The following is a 15,931-nucleotide window of genomic DNA, read 5'->3' as shown; positions in this document are numbered from 1 at the left end:
GAGAGGGGCAGAGAGAGAGGGAGAGAGAATCCGAAGCAGGTTCCAAGCTGCTAACGTGGAGTGCAAAGTGGGGTTCTAACCCATGAACTGTGAGATCATGACCTGAGCCAAAATCAAGAGTCAGATGCTTACTCGACTGAGCCACCAAAACATTTACCAAACATTTCTGAATTATAGGGGAAATTCTGATTATTAGGTCTTATTTTCTTTTGAAGTAAGCAGCTTCTTACACAGTTTTCTTTTTTTGAACTACTTATATTTTGAAAATAGGCTGTTTTTAAAGTATAGGAGGAAAGAAATTAGTCTTTTGTAAACTTAAGAGGTGAACTAAACATTTTTCTAGAATAAAATTCATGTATGTTGGAATTAATCAGTTACTATAGTTAGACTTTAACCATGAAATATAACAGAGGGTGACTAAAATTGCTGATTTACTGAATTGATAATGTAGAAGACATTTTGAACTTCCAAGAATATAAACTTAGGACATTTACTATAAATGCTGTATGTGAGAAATACCACAAAAATTCAAGTTGTTAGTGAACCTAAAAATTTTAAGTAGAATATTTATTACTTGTAAAAGTCATTTTCATACATGAAAATAATTGTACATGAAATACATGTACATGTATTTGAAATGTACATGAAATAGTTGTAAAAATTTATGTGCAGGAGCGCCTGGGTGGCTCAGTTGGTTGTGTCTAACTTGGGCTCAGGTCATGATCTCATGGTTCATGAGTTCAGGCCTTGTGTGTCTGGCTCTGTGCTGACAGCTCATAACCTGGAGCCCGCTTTGGATTCTGTGTCTCCCAGGGCTCTTTGCTGCTTCTCTCTCTCTCTCTCTCTCTCTCAAAAATAAACATTAAAAAATTTTTAAAAATTTATGTGCAACCTATTAGGTCTTTTATGTCAGTATTTTAAAAAATCCCATTTCACATGTAAAAAGTAGGGAGTTCTACACGAGCTGAAAATCTGTGATGAGAGACAGAATAAGTGGTGGGGTGGGGGAGGCAGGGTGACCTTTCCCTGTGAGATAAATGTATAGACTCTCAAGTGTTCTGGGTCTTTCCCTTCCTAATGCTAATTTGTTGTTGGGGATGTAGTTTAGGCAAATGTATTTGTTTCTTTTTTTGAATGTCTCTGCAACCCCCCCCCCCCAAAGTATAATTTATAAGTAGGAAAGTGCCCAAATCTTAAGTGTATAGCTTGCTGGAATTTTACCTATGTATGTACCCATATCACCAGTACCCAGATGAAGATCTGGAACCACCCACCCACCTTATTATGTTCCTCCCGTTAATATCTAATATTTTTTGCATATAGTGATCGTTCATTGTTTTTGTTACTTTGGTACCCACTGTGTGATTATACCACATTTTATTTATTCAGTTAACTGTCAGTGGATATTTGCTTTCATCTCAGAAGTTTTAGTGAGGTGATTTTGATTTTTGTGAATCCCAAGCTTCCAAAGTAGGTAATAGGAATTATTTCAATTTTAGGAGTTGGTTTAGGAAGGTCAAAACTTAACTTCGTAGAATTAAATTATGTATATAAACCGAAATACATGGAATATATTGCACTCTAAGCATTGGTGAGAGCTGACTCTAGTGTCTTTTTTAAAGAAAGTTTTAATGTTTATTTTTGAGAGAGAGAGACAGTGTGAGCAGGGGAGGGGCAGAGAGACAAGGAGACACAGAACTGAGTTGTCATCACAGAACTGGACACAGGGTTCAAACCCATGAACGGTGGGATCATGACCTGAGCCCAAGTCAGACACTTAACCGACTGAGCCACCCAGGTGCCCTGAAGAGTCTTGATGTGTACGGAGTTGCTTGAACTTTTATATCATTCTCTATTTTATAATAGAGATAAATAACTTTATCATGAAGGATTTTTAACACGTGTAAAAGTAGATAATTAATGAATAATCATGTATTTATCAGCTTTCAATCTCATTTCATCTGTATGCCAATTCATATTGTTGTGAAGTATGTCCAGATGTATCATCTCATTTGTAAATATTTCACTCTGTGTCTCTTTAAAGATAATGAGTGTTTTGGACCTTACAGTAATATCATACATAAAAATAAATAATTTCTTAAGTTAGGTAGGTATATATATATAAGGTTAATATAAGGAATCAATTTTTCAGTTGACTCAGATGTTTTAATTTTTTCATTTTTAACAGTTTGCTTAGAGTCAAGATCTAACCAAATGAGGTCCACATTGTGACTGGTTGTCTTTAAAGTGTCTTTTTGTTTGTTTGTTTTGTTTTTATGCTTCCCTCCATCTCTTTTTCTTAGCAGTTTATTTGTTGAAGAAACTGACTGTTAGTCTTAAAAGAATTTCCCAGTCTGGATTTGCTGATTTTATACCATTGGTGTAGTTTTACATTCTTTGTCCTTTGAATGTTGTAAATTGTTATTTAAATCTAAGGACTAGATTAGACTCAAGTTGACTTTTTGGCAAGAGCACTCCCAAAGTAATGTATTGTTTGGTGAGGAAGTGCAGATTTTTTTTTTTAATACTTGATAAAGTGGGGGAGGGGCAGAGATAGATGGATCGAGAGAATCCCAGTTTCTGTGCAGTTAGTGCAGAGCCTGATGTGGAGCTTGATCTCACAAATTTTGAGATCATGACCTGAGCTGAAATCAAGAATCAGATGCTCAACCAAGTAAGCCACCCAGGTGTCCCTAGATTATCTTTTAAGATAACAGTTTTTGAATCTTTACTGAAATCTAGGTATTCTGATTATTGAACATTTAATAGGTATTATTTCACTCCGTAGTCACATTAACCCTGTGTAATAAATTAGTATTTCAGCTCGATAGTTGAAGAAATGAGGTTCAGAGGAGGTGGTAAGGCTGAGATACAAACCAGGCAATTTGATTCCAAAGCGTTTATTCTTTTTTTTTTTTAATTTTTTAAAAAAATGTTTTATTTATTTCTAGGAGAGAGAGAGAGACAGCGTGAGCAGGGGAGGGTCAGAGAGAGAGGGAGTCACAGACTCTGAAACAGGGTCCAGGCTCTGAGCTGGCAGTCAGCACAGAGCCCGACGAGGGGCTCGAACCCACGAACCGCGAGATCATGACCCAAGCGAAAGTCGGACGCTCAACCGACTAAGCCACCCAGGCGCCCCCCAAAGCGTTTATTCTTAAAACTACTATGTAAAATGATGTTTGGTTCTTTTCTGTACCTACACTAAACTGTTCTTTTGTAAATGTTTACTTTTCACTACCTCAGAAGATGTGATAGACTGGGAGGAATGCATGGTTGGTAACTTTTTTGCTGCCCACTGGTATCTATGCTTAATGAATAGAGTTTTGACTCTCATTGCTAAAGACATTTTAAGGGAAATTGTAGATAGCTTTTATTTATATATTTATTTTTACTATTTAAAGAGTTGCTCCCAGAACTGCTTCCAGAGACCAGGAGAAAGAATGGTTGTTAAGGATCACATGTGCTGCTACATACAATTTGCCAAAAGCACAGATATCTCCAAATTGGCCATATGGGATGTTGAACTTGATTTCACCTTTTTTTTCCCCTAAGGCTAACAATGTCTGAGATGTGAGACTTGTGAGAAATGTGTGAATGTATGAAGAAAAACGTGGTTTGTATCATGTTCCTTTTCTAAGAGAAAAACATATTTAGAGGAAGAACAGTATTTTAAAAAATTTCTGCCTAGGGCCATTTTATTATTTTTGTGTGTGGTATAATTTGCATATAATAAAGCGCATAAACCGTAGGATAGCCGATAAATTTTTACGTATCTATACTTTTTGTAACCACTGCCACTCAGATCAAGAAAGAGAACACTACCAGCACTCTAGAAGGCTCTCTCGTTTCCCCTGCCAAGTATTACTCTCTCCAATACTCAAGAGTCCCCCCACCATCCTGATCTGCGTCACTGTAGATTAATTTGGTGTACTCTTGAGCTTTACGTAACTGTAATCATAAAGTACGTGCTCCTGTGTGTGGTTTCGTTCACTCAACAGTGAATCTAAGAGATCATGTTATTACATGGTCCAGTAATTGCTGTTTGTTAGTGCTGAGTGGTAGGTCCTTGGGTGAAGATCCTGATTATTTATTCCTTCTTTTAATAGACATGTGGGTTGTTCATAATTTTTGTCTATTATGAATAAACCTACTATGAACATTTCTGTGCAAGTCTTGGGGGCATAACCACTTATTTCTTTCGGGTATATAAAGAGGAGCAGAAATACCAGGTCCATAAAGCCCATTTAACTAGAGTAGTGGCTGCCACAGTTTTTTTCCAAAGCGGTTTTGCCAGTTTGCACTTCCATGAGCAATGTAAGAGACTTAAATTCGTTATACATCTTATGAACAGTATTGTCAGTCTTTTTAACTTGAGCCATTCTAATAGGTATGCATTGTGTTAATTTTAGGTCATCATTGTACTCTGTACAGGATCATGCTTTTATAAAACTGTTGTCACATTTACTGTAGAAATTTAGCTTATTCATTTAATTATTACTTTAACTGAATTAGCATTTGTGAGTTTCCCTTATAAGTGAAACACGGTTTGTAACTTATGTAACAAGCTGTGGAAATTTTAAGTTTCATGTTATTACTATTTTTGCTTATGCAAGAAGCCAGCAAAATTTGATCAGAATTTTAAGTCGGTAAGGAAAATAAAAAATTGGTGGGCTTACTTTTATCCCTGAATGTAAGCTAAGGAGTTGGGTACAGAAATTATCTGGACTGTGGACTACCTTTTTTCCATTAGCTCACTGGCTTTCTTTGCTTCCTAGATTTTGATTTCTGGGTTGAAACTAATCTTCTGTTCTTTCATGTGCAGGTTTAAAATGAGTGTAATTTCAGCTAGAAAAACTTCACCCAGTGTTGCCAAACTGGGGGAATCAGAAATAGATGAGATGGAGGAGTCTCTACAGTATATTGTTCAAAGTCCTTATAGCACTGTTTTAGGAGAGACTTTCTCGGTTGCATTCCTGCATCTCTTCCCTGAAAATGTTCTGTCATTTTTAGCCTTTCAAATAACTCTCCAGCATTAAACCCCAAATGTATGTACTGCCTGTTTTGTATTTTTATCAAAAATATGATACTGTGTCATCACATATTTGGACTTGAGGGAACATAAATTATTCTGACAGATCTCTTTCCATTCGGAAGTCTTTGTTCCTTTTAAGTTAAAATTTCCTATTTCTAACTACTTGATTCTGTTTGGGTCATTTATTGAAAGATATCATAAGTAATAGATGGTTAACATAAACACTGATTACTCAGACGCAGCTTTAAGACTTTTAGGGAGTGAAAGAGTCTTGTATAATTTAAGTTCCTTTTATATTAACTGTCTCTGGTGAAGAAATATGTTACCGTTGTTGTTACAATATTATTATTAATTTTTCTTTTTTTGAGAGAGAGCATGCGCAAGCGAGGGAGGAGCAGGGGCCGAAAGAGAGAGAATCCCAAACAGACTCTAATGCCCATCGTAGAGCCTGACATGGGACTCAGTCTCACAACCAGGAGACCATGACCTGAGCCAAACTCCAAGAGTCAGTCGCTTAACTGACTGAGCCACCCAGTGCTTCAAAGAATAACTTTTTAAAGTCATTAACTCCTCGCCTCCCTCCCTCATTTTCCCAGACAATTTTACTACTTGTCTCATGAGTTTTAGTTCAGGAATCTTTTGTTCTCACTATTTGAAACATCTTTTTTTTCCTTACACATTTTAAAAAAAAGAACTAATAGGATGCATTTTCTGTAGATACTTTGGATAATGTTCACCATAATCTTTCATCAAGAAGCAAGTGTAGGGGTGCCTGGGTGGCTCAGTCAGTTGAGCGTCTGACTTTGGCTCGGTCATAATCTCCTGTTTCGTGAGTTCCAGCTCCGCCCCAGGCTCTCCACTGACAGTGCAGAGCCTGCTTGGGATTCTCTCTACCTGCCCTCTCTGCCCCACTCATGCTTTTCCCCCCCTCTCTCAAATAAATAAACTTAAAAAAAAAAAATCAGGCAAGTTTAGGGGTGCCTGGCTGGCTCAGTCAGCAGAGCATGCTGCTCTTGATCTTGGGATTGTAAATTCGAGTCATGTGTTGGGTGTAGAGATTGCTTAAAAAATAAAAACAAGTCTTAAAAAATAAAAAGCATATTTAAGCTGTAGGGTTTATGACATATTACACTAGTAGATGGATATGTAACAGAACCTCCAGTGGACCTTCCTTTGCCTCCTAGACTTTGTAGTAGTTGTGGGTGGATTTTGTATGGCTGGGAGTCTTTGGAAAGCTTGTACACTCAATATATTTGATTTTTTGTTTTTCTTTTAACAGCTTTATTGAGGTATAAGTCACATATCATATAATCTGTCCACTTAAACCACACAGTTTTATTATTTTTAGTATAGTCCCAAAGTTGTGCAGCCACCAGCACAATCAATTTTAGAACACCTTTATCACCTCAAAATGACAAAATGAAATGTACCCTTTAGCTATCACTTCCCCTATCCCCAAAACCTCTGGTCTTAAGGAACTATCAATCTGTTTTTTTGTTTTTATAGCTTTGCCTATTTGAAATATAATATGTGGTCTTTTGGTGATTGGCTTCTTTCACTTAGCAGTGTTTTAAAGTTTCGTTGTGTTGTAGCGTTATCATGTTTCACTCCTTTAAAATACTGAATAATATTCTGTTGTATAGGTATACCACATTTTATCAGTTAATGGACATTTGGGGTGTTTCCCACCATTTGGCTTATCAATAATGCTATAATTATATGAATATATATTAATATATAATATTTCACTAATTAGAATACAGTAATATATAATGAGTGTTAATGGAATGAGGTAAGGGTCTAGCTTCAGTTCTTTTGTATGTGCTTATCCAGTTGCCCTGGCATTTGTTGGAAAGATTACTCTTTCTTCAATTAATGATTTTGGCACTTTTGTCGAAACTTAGTTGATCAAAGATATAGTAATTTGTTTCTGGACTCTTGGTTTTATTTCATTTGTCTATATGTCTCTTCTTATGCCAGTAACCAGACTGTCTTGATTACTGTTGCTCTGTAGTTAAGTTTTCAAATCAAGAAGTGAGAGTCTTCTTTGTTCTTGTTTAAGATTGTCTATTCTAGGGGCGCCTGGGTGGCTTAGTCGGTTAGGTCATGATCTCGCGGTTCGTGGGTTCGAGCCCCGCGTTGGGCTCTGTGCTGGCTGCCAGCTCAGAGCCTGGAGCCTGTTTCAGTCTGTGACACCCTCTCTCTCTGACCCTCCCCTGCTCACGCGGTCTCTCTCTCTCTCTCCTAGAAATAAATAAAACATTAAAAAAAAATTTAAAAAAAAAAGATTGTCTATTCTAAAAAAGAAAAAAAAATGATAGTCTATTCTGGGTCCCTTGCAATTCCATATAAATTTTAGATTTAGCCTGTCATTTTCTATGGAAGGTTAGCTGGGATTCTGTTGGTGATTGGGTTGAACATGAAAGATCATCTTGAGGAGTATTGCCATCTTAATATAAAGTGTTCCAATTCATGAACTTGGGATGTTTCTCCACTTATTTAGATCTTTAATTTCTTTCACAATGCTTTATAGTTTGCAGAATATGTGTTCCTTTTGTTAAATTTATTCCTTTTTTTTAAATTTTTTTAATTTTTTTATTCCTTTTTTGATGCTATTACATATGGAATTGTTTTCTTAATTTCATTTTCAGATCATTCATTGCAAGCTTATAGAAATATAGTTCATTTTTTAAATGTTGATCTTGTATCCTGTAACTTTGCTCAATTCCTTCATTAGTTCTGATAGTTTTTTAGTGTATTCTTTAGAGTTTTCTGTATACTAGATCATGTCATTACTAGATCTGTAAATACAGTTTTATTTCTTCCTTTACAATCTAAGTACCTCTACTTTCTCTTTAAAGTACCTCTGGCTAACTGTCCTGGCTAGAACCTCCAGTACAATGTTGAGTACTAAGTGGTAAGAGTGGACATCCTTACTCTTTTCTTAATCTTTAGGGAGGAAGAACTGAGGTTCTCACCATTATGTCTGACTTCAGCTGTAGGATTTTTTGAAGTTCCTCTTTATTCCTAGTCTGTTGAGAGGTTGTTAGTTTTTTGTTTGTTCGTTTTCTTTTTTTTTTTTTAATCATGAATGGATATTGGGCTTTGTCTAATCCTTCTGTATCTGTTGATGATCATGTGATTTTTCTTAGCTTATTGATATGATTGTGTTGTTAATTTTTTAAATATTGAGTTCAGCTGCATCCTGTGGAATAAATCCCAGTTAGCTGTGGCATAATCATTTTTTAAATATATGTTGTTAGATTTAACTTGCTGATACTTTGTTGAATATTTTTACATCTGTGTTCATGAGGTATATGGATCTGTAGTTTTCCTTTCTTTTAATGTTCCAGAACTTTTTCACCTTCCCAAAATGAAACTCCCATTTTCCCCCTCCCCCTCAGCTCCTGTGGACCCTTCCATGGACCATTTTCTTCTGTTTCCATGAGTTTAACTATTCTAGGTACTTCACGTGAGTAGAATCATAAGGCATTTGTTATTTTGTGGCTAGCTTATTTCACTTAGCATAATGTCTTCAAAGTCAAGGACATCTTTTATCTGAGTTTTTAAAATTCATTAGTGTGTACCTAAGTTGATGGAGTTGTACTTTGTCTGAGCTGTGTCTTGGGTCAGTCATAATGTTATCTGTTTATGTAGGCCTAAAGGGAGGAATTGGACATGGGGGTAGGTAAGATGTGAGATAATTTTAAACTGTTTTAAGACCCTAATATTTCTTAATTTGTTTTAGAACTTACAGAGTATTCTTACATATTTAAGCAAAAACACTAAATGATGCTTGGTGGTCAGAATGTATATATTATTCCATCCACTCATTTGGGTGTTATTAATAACCTGCCTCTGAAATGAGGTAGATTTATAAGATTAAGATTTTCTTTCTTTTTTTTTTTTTCAATTTAAATCCAAGTTAGTTAACATGTAGTGTAGTAATGGTTTCTGGAGTAGAATTTAGTGATTCATCACTTACCTATAACACTCAATGCTTATCGAAACAAGTGCTCTCCTTAATGCCCACCCCCCCATTTAGCCCATCCCCCCACCCAACACCCCTCCAGCAATCCTAGTTTTTTCCCTATATTTAAAATCTCATGTAGTTTGCCTCCCTCTCTCTTTTTATCTTATTTTTATTTCCCTTCCCCTATATTCATGTTTTGTTTCTTAAATTCCACATATGAGTGAAATCATGTATCTGTCTTTCTCTTACTATTTTATTAGCCTAATACACTCTAGTTCCATCCATGTTGTTGCAAATGGCCAGATTTCATTCTTTTTGACTGCCAAGTAATATTTGCCATTGAATATTATACCACATCTTCTTTATCCATTCATCAGTCGACGGACTTATGGGGCTCTTTCCATAATTTAGCTATTGTCCATAGCACTGCTGTAAAGGGGGTGCACATGCCCCTTCAGTCAGCTTTTTTTTTTTTTTTTAATACTTTGGATAAATACCAAGTAGTGCAGTTGCTGGGTTGAATGGTAGTTCTATTTTTAATTTTTTGAGGAACCTCCATATGTTTTTCAGAGTGGCTGCACCAGTTTCCATTCCCACCAACATTGCAAAAATGTTTCCCCTTTCTCTGCATCCTTGCCAACATCTGTTGTTTCCCGAGTTGTTCATTTTAGCCGTTCTGCCAGGTGTGAGGTGATATCTCATTGTGGTTTTGATTTGTATTTCTCTGATGATAAGTGATTTGAGCATGTAAGATTAAAATTTTCATCTATGGTGCTTTTATGGGGAATTTCAACCAGGAAGAATTTTTTCTTTGATAATAGTGTTACTTGGATCCTTAATTTCATCCCTTTGGTCTCTTTTCCGCCCAGCTGTGATAAGTTATCATGGCCTTTATTCTTCTAACCTGCCCACTATAGGAGTGTGTAGGCCTGCAGACTGGAAACTGTATTCTGACACATCCAGTCCTGGCTGCATCACCAACTCTGTGTTTTAAAGTTTACCCAGCTGTTGTTTCACTTTGTTACTAAGGAATGTTATCTTTCCTGTGGTGAAGTAGGAATTTGTTTCTTATTATTTAGAGTAGGGGTTCTTATTGTTGGTAATTATATTACATTGGTAAGTCTTTCTGGCTAGGGCTTATGTTTATTCATGATATTTAAAGTTCGGGTGGTTTCAGATTACCTTTTACCATTAAAGTTTATTCTAAAAGATCTTTCCTTTTAATTTTACTGGAGAACTGATTATTTTTGGAATTTCAAGTTTTAAGGCCTTTTTTTTTTTTTTTTGGTCTCCACAGTAAGTAAGTAAATAGTACCAGATTACTGTTTTTCAACTTCTTAGATTTGTTTTTAGTAACTTTTGACAAATAGTATAAGTGAGGCTGCTTCTAGAGTTAATTAGAATGCTCCTAGAGAGCGGGAATGTTGGTTGTGCACTGCTGTATCCCTAGAGCCTAGAACAGTAGGTGGCACATGGTAGGGGTTCAGTGAATACTTGTTGAATGAATGTATGAACGCATTTTATGGAAGGTATCAGTATTCAGTTGATACAGAGGTAGCAGACTTCTTCAGATTTTAAAATAGCAAAACTTATTAGTTGGGATTAGCTAGGTACTCTGATTTACCTATTCTTTCATCTTTTTATTGATTGATCAGTATAGTGACAGGGCAAACTAAGAAAAGATGATTGTCAATATATTAAAAAAATTGTTTTAAATAATATTTATTTATCTTCAAGAGATAGAGAGACAGAGTGTGTGTTGGGGAGGAAGCAGAGACAGAGGGAGATGCAGAATCTGAAGCAGGCCCCAGGCTCCAAGCTGTCAGCCCAGAGCCCGACGCAGGGCTCGAACTCACGGACTGTGAGATCATGACTTGAGCTGAAGTAGCACCTTAACTAATTGAGCCACCCAGGTGCCCCAATAGATTTTTTTTTTTTTTTATGAGACACTAAATTTTTTTTGAGACACCAGTTCTTTTTTGTTTGTTTGTTTGTTTTAAGTTTATTTTTGAGAGAGTGAGCAAACACACATAAGTAGTAAGGGGCAGAGAGAGAGAGAGAGAGAAGAATTCCAAGCAGGCTCTGTGCTGACAGCTAGCTCAGAGCCTGGAGCCTGTTTCGGATTCTGTGTCTCTCTCTCTCTGACCCTCCCCTGCTCATGCATGCGCTCTCTGTCTCTCTCTGTCTCTCTCTCTCTCAGAAATAATTAAAAAAAAATTTTTTTTAAAGAAAAGATAGAGCTATACTAAACAACTTAAATATTTGGGAATAGTGACCTTTTTGATATGGTAGCAACAACAATTGTGTGCATGTGTGTTAGGGGACTATCAGGGGTATTAGGAGCAGAGATAGGAAAAGTAAAGGTGGGTTATATTCAGCAGATCTCCAGATGGTTCTGTAGGTAAGTGGGGAACTGCAGATCACTTTTTAGGACAGTAGTGTGATTCCATTTCTGGTTGGGAAAATTAAATGACTGTGGGAGGGTGGGTTGGAGAGTACAGCATGGAGGTGTCAGAAAACCCATTTGGAGCATCCAAAATGTAGTCCAGGGACAAGGCCTCCACTGGGCTTCTTTATGGGGTACCATTAATCTTCTAATCCCTATGAAGGGTCCCTCCTGAAGCACAGGTCCTTAGTATATAGTGTGCATGGAGTTGTGCTCTGATGCAGCCTTGTCACCAATAGAGAGATGTGGGCTTCAAACTGAAGATACTGAAAGGTGAAGAAGAGTCCAAGAGAATTTTTAATTGATAAGATTGGTGACTTAGTGGGGATGGGAGTTTTGTGGAATAATTATAGGTGGTTTGAAGGTTAAGGCTGATCTTCACATTAGGTGATGGCCTGGACAATGCTTTTTTTTTTTCTCAACCGTATCTGTTTTTCATAAATTGCTTCATCCCTCGTTGAGCATACCTTAAACATCTTTGCTCCTAATTTGAGTTGTTTTGTTATTTGTTTTGGACCATGTATCCAAGCTTATCAGAAGTATTTCTGAAACAAAGGAATTTTTGCTATGGTGTACTTTGAGCAGAGGACGTGTGAGCTTTAAGTATGCTAAAGGATAGGGGTCTTGACATCTGTCAAAGTTGCTCATATATCATGTCCCAGATTTACTTTTCCAGATAGGTTATCTTATGAGTATTTTAATTTTTATATTATTTCAGAATTTTTAATTGTAACTGTTTAGCCCTGTGATTTTATTCAATTTAGTTTAATTTATGTTATTTTATTTTCAATGTTTATTTTGAGAAAGAGCAAGTGTGAGCGGGTGGGGTGCAGTGGGGAGAGAGAGAGAATCCCAAGCAAACTTGGACCCACAAACTGTGAGGTCATGCATGACCTGAGCCAAAATCAAGAGCTGACGCTTCACCAGCTGAGCCACCCAGGTACCCCTCACCCTGTGATTTTAGTTAGAACATTTTATTACGGGAAATTTTTAAACATATTCAAAGATAGAGTAGTATGATGAATTCCACTGATGTGTCAATGTTTTGCTGGTCCTGTTTGATCTGTATTCCTCTCTGCGCTTTTAGTTTTTTGCTGAAATATTTTAAAGCAAATACGAGGCATATTTTTTCATCATAAATACCTGAGTTTTTAGAAGAGAAGAACTACATTATTGTTAGTATGACCCACAATACTATTATCACACCAAACAATCATTTTTACTCTGATTTAGCACCACCTAGCAAAATAGCATGAGTTCATATTTCCCTTTTGGTTTTGAAAAAGACTTTTATTTTTTTTTCTTACAATTGAATTGTTTGAATCAGGTCCAAGCAAGTCTGGTGGTTATTTTTAAAGTAGATATTTTTTAAAGAGAAAATTAAGGCAGTGTGAAAAGCATTTTTAGTATAAGCTATTCTAAGAGAGCAGTGCTTTTTTGACAGCCATTCTCTCTGGAATTTAGTTGTGCTTATCACTACAAGAAGATGTTACAATAGCTGGTATCTAATTTTTATGATTTTTAAACATAGGAAGTTTTCAAAATGGGAAAAAGTGTGTGTGGCCTCACTTATGTAGAAACCTCAATAGCGATAAGGAGAGATTTGAGGAGGTTCAGGTTTGTAGGCGACCACATCTCTCTAAGACAAAGCTCCTCAGGTGGGTTTTGGGATTGCTCTCCTAACCAGTGTAATGTTGCGTGTCTTTCATTTTGCTGCCTTTACCTGCCTTGCCTCATCTGTAAAATAAACAAGGGGGGGATTTCTTGGACTCCTCCCCAGTTCTTTATTTTTTTGTGTTTTATTTTACATTTATGCTTGACTTTCACAGGATTCTCAAAGTTGGATTGGTGGAAACAACGAACCGTTGACTGGCTTTACATGGCGAGGTGGTTGCGAAAGGGAAACAACAGGCATACAAGTCTGGAATGAAGTGTTTGTGATTGACAGGCCTAATGGAACAAAAGTAAAGTTCTGTTTATGTATTTTTACTGGTTTTTTTTCTTCCATATTCTTTGTTGAACTGTTTTCTCATACTAAAGATCAAAGCAGCACAGAACTATTAATGTCCACTAACTTTTTTTTTTAATTTTTTTTTTTAAATGTTTTATTTATTTCTAGGAGAGAGAGAGAGAGAGAGAGACAGCGTGAGCAGGGGAGGGTCAGAGAGAGAGGGAGTCACAGACTGAAACAGGCTCCAGGCTCCGAGCTGGCAGTCAGCACAGAGCCCGACGCGGGGCTCGAACCCACGAACCGCAAGATCATGACCTAAGCGAAAGTCGGACGCTTAACCGACTAAGCCACCCAGGCGCCCCTAATGTCCGCTAACTTTAACATATATGGATTATTATGTCAAAATGTATGAGATGTGTAGCTTAGAGTACTTTTCTTGACTTGCTGCTTTTGACATTTGTTATTTCATTTTATTTTTTTATATTTTTATATTTCTCTTTTTGGTTTTTGGTTTCATTTCAAGTTTTTATTTAAATTCTGGTTAGTTAACATACAGTATAATATTGGTTTCAGGAGTAGAATTCTGTGATTCCTCACCTACATACAATACCCAGTGCTCAAGTGCACAAGTGCCCTCCTTTTTTTTTTCTTAAAATTTTTTAAGTTTACTTATTTGTTTTGAGAGAGAGAGAGTGTGTGATTAGGGGAGGATCAGAGAGGGAGAGAGAGAATCCCAAGCAGGCTCTGTACTTGTCAGAATGGAGCCTGATGTGGGGCTCAAACTCATGAACTATAAGATTGTGACCTGAGCTGAAGCCAAGAGTTGGATGCTTAACCAACTGAGCCACCCAGGTGCCCCAGCCTCCTTTTTAAATTTTATTTTTAATTTGTTTTTATTTTTGTGAGAGAGCATAAGCGTGGGAGGGGAGGGGAGGGACAGAAGATCCAAAGTGGGTTCTGTGCTGACAGTACTGAGCCCAGTATAGGACTCAGACTCATGAACCAACTCATGACATGAGCCAAACGCAGATGCTCAACCGACTGAGCCACCCAGACACCCCAATATGTACCCTCAATACCCATCACCCATTAACCTATCCTCCTGTCCACCTCCCCTCCATCAACCCTCAGTTTGTTCTCTCTTGTTAAGAGTATCTTACAGTTTGCTTCCCTCTATTTTTTCCCCCTTCTTCTATTTTCATTTTTTCTGTTTCTTAAATTCCACATATGAGGGAAATCATAAGGTATTTGTCTTTCTCTGACTTTTTTGCTTAGCATAATACACTCTAGCTCTATCCATGTCATTGCAAATAGCAAGATTTCATTCTTTTTGATGGCTGAGTAAATACTCCATTGTACATATATACCATATCTTTTCTCTATCTGTTCATCAGTTGGTGGATATTGTTGATAATACTGCTATGAATGACATTTATCATTTTAAATTTGGTTTTAGTAGTCATTACTGATGAATGTTTTACTTACTATTTTAAACTTTTAAATTCCTAGGTGGCTGTGCTGCTAATGGATACCCAGGGTGCCTTTGATAGCCAGTCAACTATCAAAGACTGCGCAACAGTGTTCGCTCTAAGCACCATGACTAGCTCGGTCCAGGTGAGACGTGACGTGCTGTGCCGTGATTGGGTCGGATAGTCCTAATACCTTTACTCTTTCTCAAAATGCCGTTTCATTGAGGAAAAAAGGATTTAAATTTTTTTTTCAATGTTTATTTTTGAGGGAAAAACAGAGTGTGAGCGGGAGAGGGGCAGGGAGAGAGGGAAACACAGAATTCGAAACAGGCTTCAGGCTCTGAGCTGTCAGCACAGAGCCCAATGCAGGGCTTGAACTCAGAAACTGTGAGGTTGTGACCTGAGCCAAAGTCGGCTGCTTAATCAGGTGCCCCGAAGAAAAAAGGATTAAAATTAGTTATTTACATTTCTTATTGGTCATTTCCATTTTCAAGCTTATTGTTTGGGCTCACAATGTGAAATTTCATACTTTGGTTATCTAGGAAGTAAGTAATAAACCAAGATCCAGTACCTATGGTTTTTCATTATAGCATCTGTGCCTTTTTATTTTTTTAAAGGAAAAGAATATTGCATGTTATTTTTAATTGAATTCATGCATGTGGTTCCCAGATATAGTAAGTTGTAGAATATGTCTTTTATGTTTTGGCTAAACCAATTAAGAAAAAACCCAAGTAATTAAACTTTGTTTTCTACTTGACATGTATGATAACTAGTACTTGATTATTTGAACTAATTGTGATAGAGACATGAGAATTAATTGATATTTAACTTAGGAAATGTATGTGATGTTTCTATAATACACTAAGGACTTCTAGGACCCATTTAATTTAGAAAGGGGTAACAAGATCCCTTCTGGTTTTCACTTACTCTGTACTCTAATTGTGTTTGGTATTATATAAGTTCTTGTCTCTTCAAGCTAGGCCATCTCTTTTCTGTATAATTTAGACTGATGGGCTGAATTAAACCACCGCATGTCATTTTGTATCTCTTTATTTTCTCT

General features: G+C 36.7%; 1 protein-coding gene across 3 annotated transcripts in view; it reads left to right on the top strand.

The window, feature by feature from the left end:
* The window catches only part of ATL2 (atlastin GTPase 2), a 58,229-nt gene that overhangs the window by 28,409 nt on the left and 13,889 nt on the right, over nt 1-15,931 (top strand). For all 3 annotated transcript variants that reach the window (XM_039251233.1, XM_039251234.1, XM_039251235.1), the window contains 2 exons: nt 13,281-13,415; nt 14,912-15,016. In XM_039251233.1, coding sequence (XP_039107164.1) covers nt 13,281-13,415; nt 14,912-15,016 — 240 coding nt within the window. The remainder of the gene's footprint in view (nt 1-13,280; nt 13,416-14,911; nt 15,017-15,931) is intronic.

The sequence above is a fragment of the Hyaena hyaena genome, unplaced genomic scaffold (genome assembly GCF_003009895.1).
Source record: "Hyaena hyaena isolate Hyena2069 unplaced genomic scaffold, ASM300989v1 scaffold_388, whole genome shotgun sequence".
Classification (NCBI taxonomy): Eukaryota; Metazoa; Chordata; class Mammalia; order Carnivora; family Hyaenidae; genus Hyaena; species Hyaena hyaena.
This window is presented reverse-complemented; position numbering and strand designations above follow the sequence as displayed.